The sequence below is a fragment of the Octodon degus genome, unplaced genomic scaffold (genome assembly GCF_000260255.1).
Source record: "Octodon degus isolate 3935 unplaced genomic scaffold, OctDeg1.0 scaffold00043, whole genome shotgun sequence".
NCBI lineage: Eukaryota > Metazoa > Chordata > Mammalia > Rodentia > Octodontidae > Octodon > Octodon degus.
In genome coordinates this window covers 3,910,996-3,933,987 of record NW_004524619.1, presented here as the reverse complement: position 1 = coordinate 3,933,987, position 22,992 = coordinate 3,910,996, and the positions used below count along the sequence as shown (strand labels likewise).

Below are 22,992 nucleotides of genomic sequence, written 5' to 3'. Positions count from 1 at the left end.
TTAATTATTTGAAATTGTCCTACCAATTTGATTTGAAACTGTCTCATTGCTATTTGTTTCTCAATAAAACTATGGGGAAAAAAAAAGGCCACTCAGCCATGCTTCTCAGCACATGAGACGGGACTGCCACAGGATCTGATAGACGTCATAGTGCTGAGGGAGCTTCAGACCACGCTGAGGTCCAGCTGAACACTACCCGGCTGGCCCTGGGCTAGAGATCCTCTGCCTTGATTCCTGGGCCTCTTGTGGGAATGATTACTCTTCAGAAAATCATCTGAATCACACAGAAGAGGTGGAGAACTCATAAGTTGGGCACTATAGCCTGTGATCTGAAAACCAAACACATGCTCTTGGGAAAACCATGGCAATGGAAATAATACCAGATGGTTTGAAAAGAACAAATGCTGGCTCCAGTGTTTGTGAGAGCAGGGGGTGGTGAATTTTTGGTTTTTTTGTTTTCCATTTTATTTATTTGGTACAGGGTCTCACTACACAGCTTGGACTAGTAGTGATTCTTCCTGTTTTCAGCCCCCCCAGTGCTGGAATGACAGGTGCGCGCCACCAGGCCCCGACTTGGTGGCCAGCTCAGTGCGCCCTGGGAATGGAGCTGATGTTGTATGTGGGACTGGTGCTCAAACCCTGGTCCCTATGCTTGCCAAAGCAGCTGCTTAGTCCACTGAGCTATCTCACTGGCCCTGAGTTCTAAATATGACAGCCATGGATGTGACTCCCTGGCACCCCCTAGCGTGGATTCTTAAAAAGGGAGCCAGAAAACTGGAAGCAGAGTGCAATCCCCAGGGCCCTCTGTCAGCTTGTGGAGGCCAAGACAGGCCTAAAGTGTGGTTACACAAAGTTTAAAGGCCGGAGTAGATTTAAATGACAGAAATGTGATCTTTACAAGCCTCTCATGACTCCCTTAGGGAGAGATAAAATAGAGAAATATAAGGTGGAACCAAAAGACCATCAGAAACCTGGACAGCAGGGACTGGATTAGCTTGGGAATCAGATGTGTGCCACCTTACATTTGAAACCATCTTAGAAGCCATAGCCAGGAGGAACCTCCACATCTAAGACTCTCTAACCCTGATCTTCAAAAAGGTCTCACCAGGCTGGGGCCGGTGCAGAAGCTGGGAGGATGGGAAGCACTAGGAGTCAGCTCACTAAGAGACTGGCACACAGCTAGAGATGGAGAGGAGCTGCCTGTGGGGAGCCTCCCAGGTTGGATCCACTGGGCTTCAGCAGCCGGCCTGGGTATTGCTGAGCCAGTCCCCTCCTCAGCTGGGCTAGCAAAGTCCACGCCCAGAGTTAGAAGCCAACTCCCCCCAGGGAGCAGCTGCCTTCCAAGACACCCGGTAGACCTTTCTGTTCTCACCACCCAAGCACCTGGGGTAAGTCATATATGTCCCTGGGCCTGCTGATGTTAGGGAGACCCACTATCACAATGACAGGGCTTAATTAAAATTATTTAAACTGGTAAATTGAGAATGCACAAAAAGGTTGTTTCTCGGAAAATAAGTTGAATTTTTTGAAGGTTAAACAACTTTGTTGTTTTTAATCCACATAGGCTATTCAGTTATTAAAAAAAAAAAAAAGATGACAATTGGGGCCAAATGAGATGGGAGGGGCTAGAAATCAATCATGAAAACATAAGGACCTCACAGTTAGATCTCTTCAGTGTAATTTAAGGACGTTGTTCCATCTCTCTCTGCTCCTGCCCTAGGCCAGTCTGGAGCCCTGGCCTGAGCACACCTCGCCAGAGGGCTCTGTGTGAGGTGTAGGCTGAGTTCTCCTGTAAGGAAATGATTGTGATGCCAGTAAAATGTAACAAGAACAATAAATAAATAAATAAATAAATAAATAAATAAATAAATAAAATAATAATAATAATAATAAAAACACCAACACTGCACGTTACTAATAGAACACCATACAAGATGGGTAAAGTAGAATTCCAACCACACACTGGACCCAAATTTAATGTAACTGGCAAAAGGATGTCTATGGACATATTTCGTATTACAATAAAATATGTAAGATACGAACATGAGAACTTTGCACTTGCTAGGCAGACACGTATTCCCCGCTAAGCAATCTTCCCGGCGAGATCTTTGATTTCTTTTAGCTGACTTTTTTTCAGTTCTAGCAGACACCAGACCCAATGCATCAGCTTCTCTGCTGGCCTTGTTTGGTTCTGACGCCAAAGGTGATCGGAAGTCCTGACGGGGTGAAATGAATCTCGGGAGGAAAGGTGCTGATGATAAGCCTCTCCATGCTCCACGTAGGCCCTGGTGGCCTCCCCAGATTAAGGGGCTATTCAACCCAGAGGCACAGACACAGAGAGAAGGAGGTCTCTATCTGTCTGTCAGCTCATTCTCTGCATAGTTCTTTCCATTTTTTTCACAATCATCCTTTTAGCTCATACTGTAGACTGTAGACTCAAAGTCAGTAAGATGCCTCTTACAAATGCCCTGTGGTTGGCCTATTATCTACCTCACACATTTCATTTTAAGCCACTGGTTCCTGAGAAAATTTGATAATGCACACTCCTAAGCACACCCTCCGTTGTGCATGCAGAGTAAGAGGGTGACCAGAAGATCTATTTTACTGTAACATCAAATGACTGATAAAGCAATGTCTTACCAGGGGCTTACTGTGTGCCAGATCCCACTTACAACTTTTAGTTAAACCTATTTTCTCCTTTAATTCTCACTAACTTTCAGACATTGGTACCAGTTTCCCCACTTGTAAAGCTGAAGAATGGAAAAACAGCAAGCCAGTGCTTTGCTTCACTGGGAATTAAGAGGACCAGGACACACACCCAGGCCAGACTCTAGGAGCTCCATCCTCTTTCCCACACGCCACACAGTCTGCAGAGGTTACAAGAGCCAGACTGCTTGCTAGCAAAGGTGTGTGTGTGCTCATGGGTGTGCGTGAATGTCCCCGTGTGTGTCAAGAGGGGTGACAGTCAGGCATAAGTGAGAACACTAAGCTACACAGGAGCTCAGGGATAGGCACAGGAATAAAGAGGCAGCAACAGGGCCGGGCAGGTGGATGGAGTCTCAAGTCAGAGCCCGAAAGGTCAGGGCTTGCTCTGGGAAGACCATGCTTGCCAGAAAAACAGGGTCAATCAGGAGCCAAAAGGGACCTGCCCAGGGTTTAAACAGGAAAAACTTTCTGATAAGCCAAGTGGGTGGGGAAGAGAGGAAGTACCTAGACTTGGGTGGGGATGGGTGAGGACTCACGTTTCTTGGAGTGGGGCTCTTTGGGGGCTAGAGTGAGCGTCTGACAGAGCCTCTTCAAAATTCAGGCCCAGGAAAACCGGTTTCACACTGTACACTGCTCACTGTTGTGGTCATAAGCTCTAAGCACTCCCTTCCTCAAAGCCCAAGTCCCCGACCAGCAGCACCAGCATACTTGAGAAGTGTTGAAAGTGTAAATTCTTGGGTCCCATCTCAGAAGTACTCACATAGACTGAATGTTCTGTTTCACCCCCAAATTTAACCTTATTGTGAAGACCTAGCTCTCAATGTCATAATTAAGGTCAGTGATGTTTGAAAAGTGGGGTCCTGATCCAGTAGAATTAGGTCCTTATAAGAAGACACACCAGAGAGCTCGCTTGCTTTTTCCCGCTAAGCATGCGCAGGAGAAAGGCCATGTAAAGACAAAGCAGCTTCTGAAAGCTGGGAAGACAGCCTTCATCTGAAACTAATCCCCGGAGCCACCTTGAGCTTGGACTTCCAGCCTCCAGAACTGAGAATACAAATCTTTTTAAAAAATATTATTTAGGGGGCTGGAGAGATGGCTCAGTGGTCTAAAGCACCTACTTGGAACAAGCTTGGCAAAGCACAGGGACCGCAGTTCAATCCTCCAGCACCACATGCCAGCCAGCCCGCCCCCTGGTGGGCTGAGCTGGCCACACACACACACACAATAAATAAATGTAATAAATAAAATAAATAAATATTTAAAAAAATATTATTTAGTTGTTGCAGGGTCTCACTATGCAGCTCGGACTTATTATTATAATCCTCCTGCTTTTAGCCTCTTCTGTGCTGGGACTACAAGCATGTGCCACCCCACCCTCACCCCACCCCGGCTCTGGCTGGCTCAGCCTGCCCTCAGGGGCAGGGCTGGCATGGCATAAGGGGCTGGGGATCAAAATGTGGTCCCTGTGGTTGCCTAAGCTTGCCTAAGCAGGCTCTTTAGTCAGCTGAGCTATCTCACTGGCCCCTGTAAATCTCTTTTGTGTCAGCCACCTAGTCTGTGGTATTCTGCTAGGGCATCCCTAGCAGGCTAAGACACACACCCTGGGGCCACACCCCAAATACCTGCTTGCCAAAGTTCTCCAGGTGATGCTGACACAAGCTTGATACTGATGCTGGTCCACTCATGGGCTCAATTCAAAGACCTTCACCCAACTCGGGGAGCACTTATTGGGAGAACACAGATGAATAGTCCCTGGCCTAGAAACTCCGGAAGAAGGGAGAACAGTGAACAGTAACAGCACAGGACAGCAGAAGTCATGGTAGGCTCCTGCACAGAGAATGAGAGGAGTCCACAGGAGTGGTCTTTCACTCTGGAAGAAGCAGACTACTTCAGGCTGAATCCTGAAGGCTCGCTACCCTTGCTTTCCTGAGGAGGTCTCCTCCTTTCGCCTCTAGGAGATGCCAATCTGAGAGGCTTCTGCTGCTTAATAAGACAGAGATTTGTTTCTTCTGTGGGAAACTCAAGGCTGCTCCGGAGACTAGAGGGAAGAGCAAGTGTGAAAACTTGTACAGAGAAAGTTAATCCATTTGTCATTTAACAAAACAATCAATCCATTTGTCATCGTTATGAAAATTAAGAAAATATGTTTCTGCTTAACTGGACATTAGTCACATCTTTCCAGCATGTTGAAATGCAATGAAATAAAGGCCCATCTTGTTTATGCTGGTAAATGCTTACAACTGGCTCTCTGGGGTCGGGGGTAATGTAGCAGTATCCAGGGTCTGCTGATTTCCATGGTGTAAATACTTGCGCCACAGTCAATCTCTAATTACCAACCCGATGTTACTGACTAAAGCAGGGACAGATGAACAGAACTGGCCATGTGGGCTGATGCGTGCCACCGAGCCCACCACATATCCTGAAAAACCCAAATATATTTCCAAGAATTCCTGCAGAAAAGCTCAGGTAAGCATCCCTAGAAGAATCAATCTGAAGTTTAATGTCATCCAACAGATCAGTGCACAAGAGTAAGACATCAAGAGGAAAAAAGTTCAAACATTTTAGAAAGAAGGTTGATAAGCCTAATAGAAACCAATCTTCAGATCCAGGAAAAGTTTCCAAATAAATGTTAAGTTTTCCTGATCTAATTCCTCAAATCATACAACTGACCTATTTTTAAATTATGGAAACAACTAGGTCCTCAGTTTAGTATGGAACCTTAACTTTCTCCAACACTTTATATACAGATGGTCCCTATTTATGATGGTTCAACTCAATTTTTTGAACAAAGGTGCAGAAGTGGTATGTGTTTCGCAGCCACTGAACTCTGAAATTTGATCTTTTCCTAGACTAGCAACCTGTAGTACCATACACTCCATCCACGCTGGGCTGCAGCAGCGAGTGATGCTCCCAGTGAGCCATGAGATGATGAAACGAAACTGCTGGCTCCCCACAGTGTGCTGTTACTGCACTGTCATAGTTCTCTATAGCCAAATAGCTTTCCTTTACTCCCAGAAACAGTGTCATTGTGTCTGGTGTCCAGACATCTCCCCAAAGCCTCATGCAGTCACAGGTGGGGCTCGTTCAGAGGCGGTTGTATTTAAGAATGTGCTGCTGATATAGATTCACGATGCAATGGTAGGATCAAGGGCACCAGGATTAAGGATGTGAGTGTTTCCCCCTGCCCTAAGGAGCGTGGATAAAACATACGGGACAAATAGAGCTGTGGTCAGCCCTTGTTACTCCTGCCCACCATGAGCTGTTGTGGTTTGTGATGCTGTTGTGGTTTGTGTCTAGTTGTCCCTCCAGAGCCTCATGCAGTCACTTGGGTGGGCTTCTAGAGTTTGTGATTAATTCATGACCCAGGCTGGGATTATGGGTGTGAATGCTACATTCTCCCTGGGACAGATAATCTGCATACAAACTAAGGAGGGAAAAGAGGCTTGCTCGATGCCTCAGCTGCTGCTCCTCCCTTTGCTCTTTGCCATTTTCCACTGCCATAAAGGCTGCCCCCTTCCATGTGCTGCTCTGCCTTGAGGCCAGCTGAGTATGGACTGAAACCTCCACTAACTGTGAGCTAAATAAACCTCTCCTTCATTTTGGTTGTCACGTATTTTGTCTCAGCAGTGAGGAAAAAGTAACAAAGACAGATGCCACCCTACCTTGGAGCCAGCTGATTATGGACTGAAACAAACTGTGAGCTAAATAAAGTATCCCCCTTTAACTTTGGGTGCCGAGCATTTTATTTCAGCAATGAGAAAAAAGTAAGTCAAGTACGCACAGACACCAGTTTAGATATCTATGCTTTAAAGTTGGAGAAGAAAAGCCAGTGAATCTTAGAAGTCAATCAGTGATTCCAAAACACTAGGGATCATGGCCTGAAAAATTCCTTTGCCCCTAGCCACACTGGTGGCCTTAGGAGTTATCACTTCTGAAATGTGTCCTTCATGCGAAACCTTGGATGAGGGACTCAACCTCTCTGTGCCTCATTTCCTAGCTGCAAAACAGGAGCAATAAAGACACTTACCTCACAGGCTCACTACCATGACTGAGCAAGCTCATGTGTGTGTGACTTCGTCCAAGGCTTACTGGGAGGGCTGGGCTTGGCAGACAGTGTTGCTGATACCAGCATAGAGGCCACCAGCTAGGTGCTGGCCTCATAGGTGATACATTAATGAGCATCAGCTCTCTTTCCACCCAATAACCTGGCACATGCAATGGTTTTTCCTGAAGAAAGGAAAAAGTGGGGTCCACTCCCACCTGTGAGCACACAAGGAATGAAGAGAGCCCACACCAGGGACCCAGGTGAATCCCTTTCACAAGAAAGTCACAGCTGAGCAAGCTGACAGAACAACCACTACTGCCCCCATAGAAGAAACACCTCCGCCAGCCCCGCACTTACTTCCAGAACCGTCCACTGTTCGACAACAATAGCGTCATAGCCCTGTGTGCTTTTGCTCTCCTCTGTGGAAACAGCTTCAAAGATGAATACTCCATCTGTCAAGCCATGTAAGGAATCTGTGGGGGGAGAAAAAAACCGAAAACGGAGGCTGTGGGAGCCGTCTGTGGCAGGAGCCCTGGAAGCAGCAAAAATTTTCACTGCATTCATTAATAATCCCAATCAGAACATCTTTTCAGCATGTTAATTAAAGAAGCACACACAGCCTTCGAGTCTAGCCCCATCAGAATGAATGAGACTAATTTACCTCGCAGTTTTGAATAATATCCTTGATTTCATGAGCCCAAATTTCATTGTTAGCAATCACCATTTGATTTCACGCGTTTACCTTCCTTTTCACGCTCCGCCAGGATACAACGGGGAGAGCTTACCCAGAGCACAACACAGCCACTTAGAGACACCTTTTAGAACAAAACTATATTTAGGTGACAGGAATTTTTTAAAGAAGGGCAGCTCTAACACACCAGATCCGAGCTTGTCAGGTGCAGACGTGCCGAGTCTTGGAGGTTCGCACGATATGGCTAGCAGCCACACACAGACAACACTGCAGGCAGCTCTTGTCAAGAGTTGGAATTTGGGGGCGGGGTAATTTTCCCAAAAGATTTAAGTTTCCTTAGGCACTGCTTGCATCCATGTGTCAGGTTCTGAGTTCTGTCCAATTCAACAACTGTACCTTAAATGGACAGCACAATCCAGGAACTGTCTAGGCCACAGGATGGAAAGAAAAATGGAACAGACCTTGCCTCTGCAGGAGATGTGGAGGTACCTTCTGCCCACTACCTTTTTTATTATACCTCTTAATTGTCCTAGATTTATTTAAATAAGATTTAGGGGAAAGAACTGGTGTAGAAGCCAGTGCTCTGAGTCTAGGCTCTTTTGTGAAAAGTGCCGTGACCCTTTCAGGGGCTTGACCTCATATCTGTGAAATGGAATTCTGAGCAGATCCTTCCCAGATCTGGGCTTCTCGTCTACCAGCACTGCTCAATGATACTGTTATGGGTGGAACTGTGCCCTCCTGAATTCGTATGTTTAAACCTGAGCCCTCAATATGGCTATATTTGAAGATAGTCTTTAAGAAAGTAAAGTTAAACAAGACCATAAGGGTGGTGTTCCTGAAGGAACAAGAAGTGACATCAGAGACCTCTCCTGCCCCACCCCAGCCTTCAGGGTGTGCAGAGGAAGAGCCATGTGAGAACAGCAAGGTGGCTGATGTCTTAAAACCAGGAAGAGAGGGGGTGGGGAGATGGCTCAGTGGAATAAGCGCTTGCCTGGTAAGCGCAAGGGCCTGAGTTCAATCCCCAGTTCTGAAAAAAAGCCAGGAAGAGAGCCTTGAACAGAAACCAAATTTCCTAATACCTCAATCTAATACCCCCAAAATGGGAGACAATAAATGTCTTAAGTCTAGTAGGCTAAAATGCATAAAAACTCATTGCTTGATTTGCTACTTTAAAAGGACAATTTTAATAGGATAAATACATAATGATGTGGCGTGTATACACACACACAGGCGAGGGAGACAAATTTGGAGAGTTCACTGAATCGCACTGGAGTCTCGGGAACACAGTATTTTCCAGAAACCATAAAGAAAAAGATGCACCAATACGAACATAACAATCTGTAGCTACGTAACAAAATTTAAAGCTCATTAACATGGGAAAATTATTTTCAACAAAAATTTGATATTGTTTGCATGCAAGACGTTCTTCCACACTGATAGCTAAAAATATCAATATACATTTAGAAATGGACAAAGAACATGAACTAGCAATTAATTCTCTTTCCATGGCCAGTACCCATTGGAAAAAAGTTTCAATCTCTTTCACTATCAGATTGGTAAGTTTTGAAAATAAAATACAACTGGTAGAGGTATAAAGATAAGGGAAATTTTACAGTGCTTTTGGGAATTTTTTTAATGTATTTAGTACATGGTCTTACTGTACAGATCAGACTCATACTGATCCTCCTGTTTTCAGCCTCCTAAGTGCTGAGACTATAGGCATGTGACACCTCTCAGCACTCCCTAGAGGCAGGGCTGGCATGGCATATGGAGCCAGAAATCGAACCTTGGTCCCTGAGCTCTGCCTATGCCCGGTACTTTAGGCTGCTGAGCTATCTGGCCAGCCCCTTATGGGAATTTTAATTGTACAATCTTTTATTTATTTATTTTTAAAAAACATTTATTTATTTATTATTGTGTGTGTGTGTCTGTGTGTGTGTGACCAGCTCAGCCCACCCGGGGTTGGAGCTGGCTGGCATGTGGTGCTGGGGGATTGAACCGTGGTCCCTGTGCTTTGCCAAGCTTGTTCCAAGTAGGTGCTTTAGACCTCTGAGCCATCTCACCAGCCCCTGTACAATCTTTTAGAGAGCAATTTTACAGTGTCTGAAATGCCTGCCACAGAAAGTCTATCCTTTTTGACTGCTTGTTCTAAGGCAATAGCTACCAAAGCCTTCAAATATTTATATCCTGGCATTGCTTATAAAATTACTCAAAAGCTTAGTCTAAATGTTTAACAATCCAAATAGCCAACCATAGAAAAATAATTAGATTTCCATACAATTCAACAGTGCACTGCTCATAAAAATGTCATGGAATTATATAATCACTCAGGAGACTATTTTAGATACAGTATAGGCAAAAAAATAATCAGAACATAAAACTGCCGTATGAGCATTATGTGGATTTTTATGTTAAAAATATTTATAGAAATTGAAGGAAGTACACAAAACTCTAGAAGCTGTTCTGAGTGGTAGGACTGAGTCTAATTTGAATTTTCTTTTTTTTATTTTCTTCTTCAAAGCTAATCTAAGAGTTAATGTGGTGTAACACAGGCAAATGGACAACACAGAAGAACTTTCTTTTTCTCTGTGCTACATGGCTCTGGAAAGCAGAACTAGATGCAAAGAGGCTCAGAACAGCCTAGGATGGAAGACTGGGCCTCCGAAAGGTGAGCTATGTGTTCCTGGAAACACTCAAGCTCACCCTGAGTGACCTTCTGGCCACGCTCATTCACCCCAACACTGGCTGGAGACCTCACAGGCAGCAGGATAAAGTCCCTGCCACTGTGGAGTTTCCCTTGCAGTGGAGGAACTGAACAGCCCAGGGTCAGCGGTGGCAACTGCTGCAGTAATCAGAAATAGGCTAAGGGGTGTAGAGGTGGAGGTGGAGATGGTGTGGTGGCCATTTTTACAAAGGGTGCTCGGGTCAGAGATCCCCATTCTGAGCAGATACAGGAGCAACCTAAACAAGCAAAGGGATGAGAATCTGCAGGGCTTGAGGGTTCTAAGAGAAGGAGACAGCCTGAAAAATACATGCAGTTTGAAGGAAGGGCAGACAAGGACCAGAAGAGCAGCAGGGCCAAGAAAAGAAGAGAGCCGAGGCTGAGTGACTGGTGGGGAGAACAGCCTTGTCTACGTGGGGGTTCTAGCAGGACAGATGCAGACAAAGGCTTCAAAAGCTCATGTGAAATTGACCTTGACCTCCTGTGTCTCTGCCACCACTATGAGAGGGCAGGCCACAGCTAGAACCCTGGTTCCATAAATGTAAAAGACACAAGTGGAACTGCCCCCATGGAGCCCAGCATGGGCTAGCTGGCCCACAGCTGTGAGTGGGCCCAGCTGAAATCAGCAGACCTGCTCCGGTCAGAAAATCTAAAGGAAAAAAACCACCACTCTTTTAAGCCAATGACTTCTAGAATTGTTTGTTACACAGCATTATGTTGGCAATAGCTGCCTGATACAATACCTATTCTAGATATAAGAAACACGACACTAGCATACTCTGCTGGGCCCAGGTAGTTTTTATTATTCCAGATTGATGAAAGCCAACAAGCCATAGCTATGAAAGCAACTGCAGGAGCACAGCAGCCTTATCTTGCTGTCTCCCAAACCAGTAGATAATACTCTTATTTCCAGTAAGATCCTGGTGGGTAAGCAAATGGCATGCTCTAGTTTCTTACTCATTTCCTGTTCTGCGAGTTTAATCACACAGCCTTGGAGTGTTAAGCTTGCCCCTCTTCTGCTTCGCTGAAAAGTTTCACTCAAGTGTTTCTCACTGGCCATTCAAGGACATTTTACATTGATGACCAGTGAGAATGACCTGCTTTTCAGCTGAACCACATCACACGTATCTTGGGGACCAGGACAAGCATGGGCCACAGTCCAGTCCAGTTTTAAAGTTCCAACTAACCCCTCCAGGGTGGATTTAGGGGTACCCTAAGAATCTGTTCTGAATAAAGTTTCCTTAATTTTGACCTAAAGATTAGAAGACACTCAGCAATCCCTTCAAGATTCTACAGACATAACACATTATTTCCTTAAGGCTTCTACTGCAGTATGTTGTAGTTGGCCCTGTATCTACAGGGTCCATACCTGTGGACTCAACCAACTGCAGATTGATTTTTTACAAGCCTATGGTGAACAAGTACAGACCCCTCCCCCAGTCATTACTGTCCCTACACAGCACAGTATAGTGAATATTTACAGAGCATTTATACCATATTATGCATTATAAGTAATCCAGAGATGATCTAAAGTATATAAGAAGATGCAGGTATTTACATGCCATTCTATAGAAGGTACTTCAGCATGCGCAGATTTTGGCATCTAAGGGGAGGTCCTCTGGGGAGATCAAGGGATGACAGTATACCTAATTTCCAAAACTTCTACCTATGCATCTCCTCAATGGAAACCTCCAGCCATGCCCAGCTGATGCTTAGAGTAAGAAGTGCCCAATGAACACAAAGGATGATGGTTTTTAGCCTGCCAAAGGCACTGTGCAGCAGGACTGCATTAGCAGAGGGAAAGGATACTACGAGCTTGTTTAGATTTCCTCTCCCTCCTTCCAAGCTACAGGCCAGGGAGGGCGGTGTGGCCAGGCTTTGCACAGTAAGTAGGAGCACACTGGTCCTCTCACTGCCCACCTGATCCACTGCCTGCTTCCCTACCCCTCCGCTGGTGCTCTGCCTCCTGAATCCTGAGCGTTGATCCACTTATTTAACTACAAAATCAGTTTGGGATGGCTGTCAAAATTTGGTCATCTGTAACAACAAAAAAAGTCAATGAACCACAAAGAACAGACAGCTGGGCTTTTAAAGAGCCCCTTGCTTTGACGGCCTCATCCACTCCCCATCTCCTTGTTACCTTCACGGCTGTGCCTCACTGAAATGTGCCATGAATTGTGTATAAAATAGGTCTCAGAGCAAAGGCTCCCAAAGCAGAAAGGTTAAACCACTCTCTGTCTATGGAAAACATTCCATTATCACTGCATTTTTTATTAAAGTAGAGATGCTTCCCTACTGTGCACAAAAAGCTATTTGCCCTGGTATCATATAAATATTTGATGTCGGTCTTTTGGCAAAAGGCCACCTTAGCATTCCAAGCTTATGATTTACAAGAAGGATGTGGGAAAAGGAGATTTGCCATATTAGCTCAAGAGGTAAATGCTAGTGGCAACCACTCTTTTTCTGTAGTCCTCATGACTGTCTGTCAAGCTCACCTTCAGGCTTAGCCCCGGGGGGTATCCTTCAAGCCTAGGCTAGCATGTACACACCAGGACAAGTGATCAGTGCATCTGAGCTATTTCTATGAGATTCAAACAAAGTGACCATCTTCTTTATCTAGATAGGTAGGTCTAAACTGTCCATACTGGGCATTGGGCATCACAGGTGTACTTGGTGCCCTGCGGGCCCCTGCTCCCCAGTGGAAGTTGCACAGTGCTGTCAGAACTTTTTTGTTCCAGGAGTGGGGTTGGCCAACATGTGATATAAATGCAATGTGGTCATTCCAACATGCAATCTATGGGGAACAACATCATTATTCAACCTGTTCCAGACACTGGTCTTGGGCTGCTTCCCAGTTGAGCTATAGCTCATTTCCTCCAGGAACTAGAGAATGAGTAAGCTGCTTTCTCTTACCCCTCAGGCTCTCACTGATGCTCTGGACCTGCCTGGTTTTCTACCTTTTCATCTTGAAAAGCTTAGTGACCTTGAAAACATACTTCTTCAGCAAGAGCTGGGATTAGTATGTAACTTTCAGTGCCATTAACCACACAGGGAAGAAACACAATGATTCAAGGGTTGGCTAAATGTGAGGCACTCTCCCCGGCATGGTTCACAGTCTCCTCCCCAAAATTCTGCAAGAGTTATCACTGGCTGTTAGTGGATGAGACATGTGAAGCTACAAAAGTTAAATAATTTGTCTACGTTCAAAGGGAATAAAAGAGCCAAACTAGACCTGATGTGTACTTTGTTTGATTCTAAAGCCTGCATTCTTTGAACAGCAAAGAAACATTTACTGAGTTATAACTATAGGCAGCCATATGCTGTGTGAGTGGCTGGGGTAGGAATAGGGCCCCCTGACCACTGCAACACACACACACACACACACACACACACACACACACACACACACACTGCCTCAGTGTTTAGGGAGGTAGACAATGGGATATCACGAAGTACACACTAGTGTTTGCAAGTATATGTGTAAAATACATATTCCCACTTACATCCCTACTTACACTTGGGAGATGTACATGTTCTTACACTTGTACTTTGCCAAGTATATAGTAATGCAGGATATATTAAGTCTTGGTCTCAGACAAAGTGATGCTACCTGGACTTAGATGCAGTTGCGGCATCAGAGAGAATTTCAAGGGTAACTTAATCTTTTAAGAAGGTAGGTGTAAGACACATCTGGGCACCGCTGTATGGTACACCATGCAAAGGACATCACTTGGAACATATGAAGTCCAGAGCCAGTGATATAGCTCAGGGGCACAGTGCCTGACTGGCAAGTGTGAGGCCCTGAGTTTAATTCCTGGTATCAAAAGAAAAAAAATTTTTAGCAAGTCTATAACTAGGCCGGGGAGATACCTCAGCGGCATAAGTGCCTACGTGGCAAGCGCAGGGTCCTGAGTTCAATCACAGTACTGTAAAAAAGGAAAGAAACAAAGTCTCTATAACTAACTTCCTGTTTATACAAAATAGTAGTCAAGAAAACAAAAAATACTGTATACTGACCAGATTAATCCATAATTCAGGGTGTTCTGCAGGATTCTTTTTAAGCAATCAGGGGCAGAAAGTAGCATTCTTGTGGTTAAAAAGAAAAGTGAGGGTCGGATCACTATATACAGTGCACACTGCAGGACTGGATTCAGGTTTGCACAACCAGTGGCAAAGGACATTTTTTAAAACAAAGAGGGGAAGAACTGCCAGGGAAGGACAGGGTATGGGAGGAGGATAGGGTCAGGGCGAAGACCACCAGGGAAGGGCCAGGGAAACAGTGAGAGGGGAATGAATACAAAGGTGAGAGCAGGATGAGGACCGTAGGGCAGGTGGAGACACAGAGGGACAAAAGCAAGGTGATGTAGGCCATGGAGAGATGGTGGTGGCAGCCACAACACTGGTGGCCAGTGATGGCAGCAGGGATCTGGCAGGCCCAGAGCCCTTGGGGAGAGAACAGCCTCCGAGCTGGGTCTGCAGATGGTGGCACCTGGCTCCCACTCCTCGACAGCCAGCTTGGCAAGGTTCTCCCTCCTCCATCCTCCAGAGACAGATTCCAGCCTTTGTCTTCCTGCCTGCAGTGTTCCCAAGTGCCTGTTCCACTCTACTGTGGAGCCCCTGAGCTCATTCCTGCTGTTCCCTTGAATGACCTTGGAGCCCTCCCCTCTCTATCTGGAGACGCTGCGAGGACCTGGCACCCTCCGCACACTTCAAGCTTGCCAGGCTGGGGGCAGAACTGCATCAGGCTCAGATGCCTGCCCATTAATAACCAACTTTGGGGAAGGAGCCCTGGGCACCCGGAGTGGGAGCCCAAACCTGGAGACTGGAGCGAAGAGTAAAAACAGAAGCTGAAGTCTTAACTGGATGATTCAGAACAAAGTTTTTGTGCATTTTATAACTGTGGACACTCTTCTGGAGCACAACTACCCCCTGAAGAACTGTGGCTGGTGCTTCTCCAGAGGGCAGACAGCTTAAAGGTGCTTCTGCCTCTGCCGGGTTTATTAGTAAAGACACTAATTACTTCATTGGACCTGGGTTCCTTTCCTGATGCTTTGCTTGCCTTTTTCAAAAAAAGAAAATCTGGGAAAATAACATTCTTGTATTTCTTTCCTGGTCAGTGGAAAACCTGAGGTTTTTCAGAGCAGAAACAACCTAACACTAAGGTCACCGCACTTCACGTGCTCCCCCCAACACAAAGAAGGCAAACTGCGTTTCCAGGGAGGCTGGTTTTGGATGAGCTGAGCTCTGAGGCTTGCATGTCCACCCTCCCCAGACAGCCACATGGCTGCGGCGCAGCGCTAGACACGGCTGCATGGAGGAGCCGCAACAGGCTCGGGGAGGCCTTCACAGCTACACATGCCAGGGGACATTTCACATGGTCTTCAAGATGGGAAGGCCGGATTTAATGCCACTGAAAGTCAAGGGAGGATATGACAGGGTTTGAAACATTCAAGGCAAATCTGAAGGTTAAAATCCGTATGATTTCTCTGTACTTTTAGATTCAAGGTTGGAAAGCAGAATGAGGAGAGAAAGTAGAGGACGTTCACTGAGCCTGGATTATGCAAACCATAATGGTAAGGGGAAAACTAAGGGCTTCATGAACCTTCAGTGCATGCTCTCCTGAAGCTCAGTTCGCCCAACATGCTCAAGCAGTAGGGCCAGAGAAAACCTCCCCTTTGATGTCCCAGTTCTCCTAAGAGGACAAAATGTTGTCAGGGGCAGCCTGTGTGGCTACTACCTCCCACGGCTCCATGCATGCTGTCAGGAGGTCAGCATTAGCCATCAGTTTCTTGTGGAGAAGTGTAAAGCTATGTATAGCCACATGGAGTATCTATGGAGGCCAGAGAAGATCCAAAGAGCTGCTATGACCCTAGCCTAAGATGGACAATGGGGTAGACCTACAGGAAGCAGTGTTCCTTCCCAGCACTTCCTTAGACCCACAAATCAAGCCACGAACACCTACCACAAGCACGTACTCCCTGGGCTTTAAGGTGTATCTCTAAACAGGGCCCCCTGTAGCTACCATGGAGGGTTTCCTCACGCACAGAGAGGTTACTGACCTTGTAACTGGGAACCAGAAGTGACTCTTCCTTATTTGCATTGATAAAATGTACACCTTACTTAGAACTGCATAATCCAATGCAATAGCCACTTTCATTTAGTTATTTAAATTAAGTAAATTTTAAAATAAATTGTGCTCAATACCCACAAATAGTTGGTAGCTACCAAATTGGAACTCATCATATAAAACAGTCCATCATCACAGAAAGTTCCACTGGACAGCACCACTGCTCTAGACATATTCTTTTTTTTTTTTTTTTTTTTTTTTTTTTTTTGGTATTTTAGGGAAGGGTCCACAGGGTGTCCAAGGTCTCACTACTACACCGGACTCATCGTAATCCACCTGTTTACAGCCTCCCAAGAGCTGGGATTATAGACACATGCTACCACACCCAGTCTCAATTGCCATCTCACACACCCCAGGGGTGGGGTCGACACAGCAGGCCCAGGGATCGAACTCCAGGCTCCTGAGCCTGCTTGCAGGAGCTTCAAACCACTGAACTATTTGGCTGGCCCTCTAGACATATTCTTTTTTTTTTTTAGTTTGAATAATATCTATTTTTATTATAATTTAAATGGAATAAGGGTTTTTTTTTTTCTTCCTCGAATGCCTTCAGGTCACTTTTGGCCAGCGGGAGAGTTGTGAGGTTCGAACTCCAGGAACCTGAGGCTGACAGCTTTGTGGAAGCAGCCACTTAAAGGACTGAGCTAGGGCCAGGCCCCCCTAGACATATTCTTAATGAGGTAAGTGCCTTCCTCATGTCATGAATCCACCCGACCAATGATCATGGCCCAGCAGTACCACAATGCCTTCTGCTACTATAGTAACATGTTGACATTAGGCATAGATACTTAGATATTAAGAAGTGACCCGCATACAAAACTGCAACCTGTCTACGCTCTGTCACTTTCCAAGGTTTTGGATGATTTAAAGAATGTACATTCAGAATTAACCCTAGTGCCTAAAGATGCTTGCTGGCATTTCTAGGATTGCAATACAGAATCCATTCTTACCTCTGCTGGTTCTTTAAAGAAAAAACTTAACAAGACCCAGTATTGTTAGGATTGACAAATTTGATGTCGCCAGGTGTTGTTGGGGTTGAAAATTTGGTGATGCATGTCCTTTGCAAAGCCTGCTGTCTGGCAGCCCTCAGGCTCTGGAGAGCTGATATGTTAGTCCTACTCTCCAAATTGCACCCCAGTTTTGACACACAGCATGAGGGTGACTCAATTTGCCTTACCTTAACCCCAAACTCGTTTTTTTGCTTGACGCCTTCCTAGTGCGGGAAGCCTTTCTTTCTGCCATGACAGCAAGCATCACTAATGTTCTTCTAGGCAACAACCCCCTAGAAATAACCCATTCTTGGGGTTGGACCGGGGGCTGTGACACACAGGAGCAGACTGAGTCCCCGTGGAGCTTAGAGACAGCAGGCGGTGCCGTTTGTTTCTCTGCTGTCGATTCCAAGGTGCTGCTCCTGCTACCTCAAACTGTAATAGTGTCTACAAACAATTTGCACTTTCAGTGTGACATAATTCCAGGGGGTAATTAACAATCCCAGGGAATCATCTTTGCAAAAGCTTTTAAAAGCAACAGGATGGAGGCCACTGTTGATGACACAGAATCACTGCCCTTTCGCTGGCATTTCAGAAGGCACCTGGCTGACCCCTGGAGAGGTCCGGAGTGCACAAGTCCTTGGCTTTATGGAAATTGCTCCAGATGCATTAATTATAAATTAAATGTCACATGTTTACTGCCCGGACAGCTTTCTGAATGCAGCACACTCTGCAGAGGGACCAAGACCACACATTATCAGTAGAATTACTGAGAGCCCGCAAAGGCCGGCTTCCGTACCATGAGCCATTCCCAGGTGGAAGACTGCGTTCACCAGCATTCCTCCATTCCGGAAGTGGTCACTCATGTGCTCCAACCAGTTGGCGTCCAGGTTGTTCACTGTCTGGCCATTCCTGGAGATGCGAAGAGGAATGGTGACGGGATAGTACTGCCGGCACTTCTGATGGTCCTTCGGTTTGTTGAAGAGCGTGAAGATCTCCATTTCTGTGGGGATTGGGAAAAGGAGTTAGGCGGTCAGATGGTGATAAAAATCTGCCTCAATGGGTTTGGTGAAGTGTCTCTGGAGCCTGAAGAATTGGGTACCAAAAGTAAACCATGGCTGAAGTGTTGCCAAATGATAAAATCCCTTTCCAAGTAGTAAGTGGAAGCTGCCTTCAAGTGGAAAGGGGCCTCAAGTGATGGGCACTGGTTTTAAATTTAAAATAGGTTAACAACTGTTATCTGAGACTCACTTGCATAGTTTGGCATCTGAGAGTACACAGCAGTCAGTTCTACAAGTACAAACAAAGATGTGTTCCAGAAGTAAAAGCAGACATATTTGGGTGAGAGCTAGTCTTTAGAAAACAGAAAAAGGTAAATGTACAAAGACACATAAAAACAAAAATATTGTTCTAATTCCAGGAACCTTGTACAACCCTGGACTCACTATTTATAAACTGCAGTGGTGTTTATAAATCCCAGCAGTGTGTCCTGGGGCCAAGCCCATAATACTTAATCAACTACATCAAAAATACATCATTGATATGTAAAAATAAATATGTTCCCGTAAATGAGGGCTCCTGCCTGGAGTGGTAGGTCTGCTCAGTCAGCCGCGCAGGCACCAGGAGTGAGGCTCCCGGCTCCCATGACTTCATTTATAGCTCAGCTTTCCAGAAATCAATAATCACTACCACCCAGAAGCGGATCTGTGCCTGCCCTACGTGCTGCTGGGCCTGAGTTCCCTGAGGCCACCTCCAGGAGCAAATACCTGGCATTTCACTCTAAGTCTCACGGTCTATTTTTGCTATATTCATGCAGTCAAGCAATCATGATTGACCCACCTTAAATAGCTTCGCTTACACAGGCTGGTCAGAAATATACTTTGGCTTCCAGAAATATCTTTTGGAATCACAAGAAAACCTCCACCCTTCTCTCTCTCAAAGAAAAAATTTAAAGGTCATAAACAATAGTTGACATGAGTCATAAGGACAAAGCACACTCGTGCTCCCTGCATGAGATATCTAGACCCACATTCTGGAACAGTTTCCCAAATTTTAGTATTTCATAATTTTCCTGGTATGTGAACATTTGCTACATTATTGTTTGTTTAAAATGACTCACTTTCATTTATTTAAACAGATACATTTTAAAAGAAAACTTTGATTTGTGATCACAAAGGCAAATTACCACCACTTGGCCATAAACAGGGAGGAATGAGGAGACACATTTAACAGCAAATACGACCCCATCTCCACCTCAAATTTCCTTTCTCAGTCTACTTGGCTGATTCAAATGCCATCTCTAGCTAGGAAATGTTTTCACGTAAGAAATAAGGTCGTGGTGTATGGAACCAGCAACCACTAACTTTGGAATATAAACTCTTAAGAATGGAGTGATACAGAGAAAGTTGGTAATGGGGAAACTGAGTCACAGATTAGCACGGGGGTTCAGGCAGAAACGGAACTGGACTATCAAGTGTTTTCCAGTCCTAGGTGCCAGAGATTTCAACAAAAGTTACAAACACTAAAGCCAAGAGGACATGCCACGCTTTAGTGACTCTTGTGTTTCACTTGAATTTCTCCAGAAGTGGACCCTACAAGCTTTTCATGTGCAAGTTATTGATTCAGAAAGTGATCCTAAAAATCAGAGGGAGGGAGGTGACGTGAGGAGAGAAAGCCAGTGAAGGGGGCGTTAAGGGATAAGTGACCACAAGGGCAAGTGGCACACAGTCTCACCCAGATCCAGAGACGCTGCGTGTTACACTTAAAAGATGGGCCCGCCAAGGGCAAAACAGCCGGGGCATTCATCCTCAAAGCGAAGGTCACTGTGGACGTGTACGTTCCCCAGGGCGTCACCACCCTGCAGGTTCCTATTCCCAAGGGTGCTGGCAGGCTAAGAGGCTAAGGAGACTGCAGGCTTGGCCAGAACACACCACAGGTGACCCTGAGGGGCACTTCTCCCTACAATTTGTTACCGTGGAGTACAAATGCAATAGAAGAAACCACGGCAGCCACAGGAGAGGAGTGAGTGGGTGTTCAGGAGCCCTGGGTCTCCCAGAAGGGTCCCCCAGTCGCATGACCACATAAAAAGCACAACTTGCTTCACTAGACCATGAAACAGAAAAGGGGGAAGGCCAAAGGAGAAATGAAAATGTCAGAATGGCTGGAGGAGACAGAAACTGTTAGATGAGGTAGACGTCCCAACTAACGGCGTTCCAACTTTCCCATCTCGGCCCTCCTCAGGGGGCAGGACTGAAGCCAGAGACAGAAATAAATTTTTCAGGAAGGAAAAGGAAATGCTGTTGGAATGAAGAGCCTCCAAAGCATTAGCAGCAATGAAATATTGGGAGAAAGCTGATTTCAGATGCACAACCTTTAGTAAACTCTCCTGCCCCGCTGTCTCCTTGGCCCTGTTCCTCTCCCGACTCCCATGGAAACTGGCCAAGAGCAACTAACCAAAATGATGCCTTTTGATGTTTTTATCTTCTGATTCTTCAACCCGTAATCCCACGTGAGCAAGCACCCACAGTTCCAAACAACTGCCTAAACTTTGTTTAAATTTTCTCAGCTGCTCTCTGCCTCTGCCCTGACCCCAGCTGGAATACGGGACTGAAAGTCCCGAGGGAATGCGGAAGGCATTGTTTCTGAGAATGCTCTGGCAGAACACCCAAGCAGCATCAGGCCGTTTCCATGTCTTTCTCCCTCGCCCTGATCTGGAGCCTTGCCTTGTCTCCGTAAGTCCCTCGTATCCAGCAAAGTTCTCCTGTGGGTGCTACACATGTGTTTGCTGATGGACTTAAACCAGTCAGGATTAGGGGGTTCTAGGCCCAAAGCTGGAGGCCTGTGGCCACAGCCAGAGGGACAGCCCCATTTGCTTAGGCTGCGCAAAGGGAAGTGAGGAGCAAGGAGGCAACTATCTGGGTCTAAGGCCTGAGGCCCAGCACAGAAGTCCGCAGTGAGACTCCAGAGAGCCACGGCTTGAAGATGAGCCATGGGGCTGACTGGTCAGGGCCCCTTGTCTGCAGGGAAGAACAGGGTTCGGAGTTCAACTTAAAGAGTGCAGGACTGATGCCAAAGGCCAGACTTAGGAGAAAGAGGAAGCCAGAGAGTTCATGTGTTAGAAAGAACGACTGGGAGGGAGTTGGGCGTGGATGGCAGGCCTGTGCTGGGGCAGCTGGGGCAGCTGGGGCAGGGGGCAGTGCATGGAGAGCGTGGACAGAGGACGGAAGCAGAAGGTGCCCAACAGGAAAGCCCGGTTGTGGGGCTGCAGCAGTGAGGGCAGCTGTTGCGTCCAGATCCCTGGATATTGGGAAGGCTGTGTAAGGCTTCCACTGGCTTGGGTACTGACTGGCCCAGGGTCCAGCCACCTTCCAGGGCTGAGAAAAAGGCGAAGTGTAGGAAGCTCTGTGCACACAGGATCCACAGAAAACCACTCATGAGGACTGGAGCAGCCCAGGCCCATGTACAACGCTGGCAAGGGTCACGATGACCTCTGACACTTCATGCTAGTCTCCCAACATCCATGGGCGGGGGTGGCATCAGCACTAAGCGGCTCCCCGGGGCTCACAGCTGGCAAGTGGCAGAGCCAAGAGTCTTTCAGTTCTGCAAATCCCGGGCTTGTTCCCTAATCTAACACAGAAAGCAGGTGCTGGTGGGCAGGGGTGTGGGCTCAAAGGCGGACTGTACACAGATTGAGGGAAACGCCAGAAAGATGGCAGCAGTTGGCAGATGTGGGAGGGACCATGGGGAGAAGACACAGGCCCAGAGGAGGTCACGCATTAGCTGCTCACACTGAGGTTTCCTGAACAAAACCTCTTCTGCTGAAACACAGCTGAGCCCACCAACTCCAGAGGGAAAGAAGGGCAGTGCTGCGAGGATTTCTTAGAATGATTATTTAAATTTCAGCATTCATGTGAACCTACCAGGCCTCTTCGAGTCCCTGTCTGAAGCGGCAGCAACAGAGACGTGGGGGCTATCCCGACTGGAGCCCCGGTGATCACTACACTGCACAGGCCTGAAGCCAGCAGGAAATTCCCCCAGACCAAGAAAGAAAGACAGTGAGCAAGAAAAGAAATCCAGGGGCCAGGGAGACAGCTCCGTAGAATAAGCACTTGCCTGGTAAGCCCAAGAGCCTGGGTTCAATCCCTGGTTCTACACGGGCCAAGGTGCAGAGGAGGGGGGAGGTGAAGCCTCTGAGAAGAGCAGCCCAGCTTAGATTCACCACCCCACTCCATCCTAACCCCTGCCCCCAGGCCTCCTAGCTGGGAAACAAATTCACAGAGGAGGCGGGGAAGAAGGAAGACTCCCTCTGGAGTTTTAAGACTGTCTTGCTGTGGATGCCTGTGGAAGATCACATGGCAGGAGAAGGAGTAATAAGCACTTCATCCTCCTTAGGGGGCCCTGGAAGAAAGGCACGCTGAGAGCCCGCAAGCAGAGAGGCAGAGGGGGGACAGGCAAGGTGGGAGAGGTGTTGGGTGTGCATGTGATGGGGGCTGAAGGTCTGCAGACTTTCCAGGGAAGAAAACAACAGGACTCCCCAGGAGAAAGATTAGGAGATAAGCTGGGGGTCAGGTGAAGGCCATGACCAATGGGGACAAGGACATGGGTTCCTGGACACCTAGCCTTGAGGGAGACCCAGTGCCCAGGCTGTGATAAAAAGCTTACTGCACAGGGGAATGGAGGAGATGCTTTTTATCTGGGAGTCAGGTGTCACAGGCA

General features: G+C 46.6%; 1 protein-coding gene across 3 annotated transcripts in view; it reads right to left on the bottom strand.

Annotated features, from left to right (window-relative positions):
• Nucleotides 1–22,992, bottom strand: part of Rftn1 (raftlin, lipid raft linker 1) — a 286,679-nt gene that overhangs the window by 37,721 nt on the left and 225,966 nt on the right. For all 3 annotated transcript variants that reach the window (XM_004631675.2, XM_023715761.1, XM_023715760.1), the window contains 2 exons: nucleotides 18,077–18,280; nucleotides 7,109–7,224 (listed from right to left, as the gene is read on the bottom strand). In XM_004631675.2, coding sequence (XP_004631732.1) covers nucleotides 7,109–7,224; nucleotides 18,077–18,280 — 320 coding nt within the window. The remainder of the gene's footprint in view (nucleotides 1–7,108; nucleotides 7,225–18,076; nucleotides 18,281–22,992) is intronic.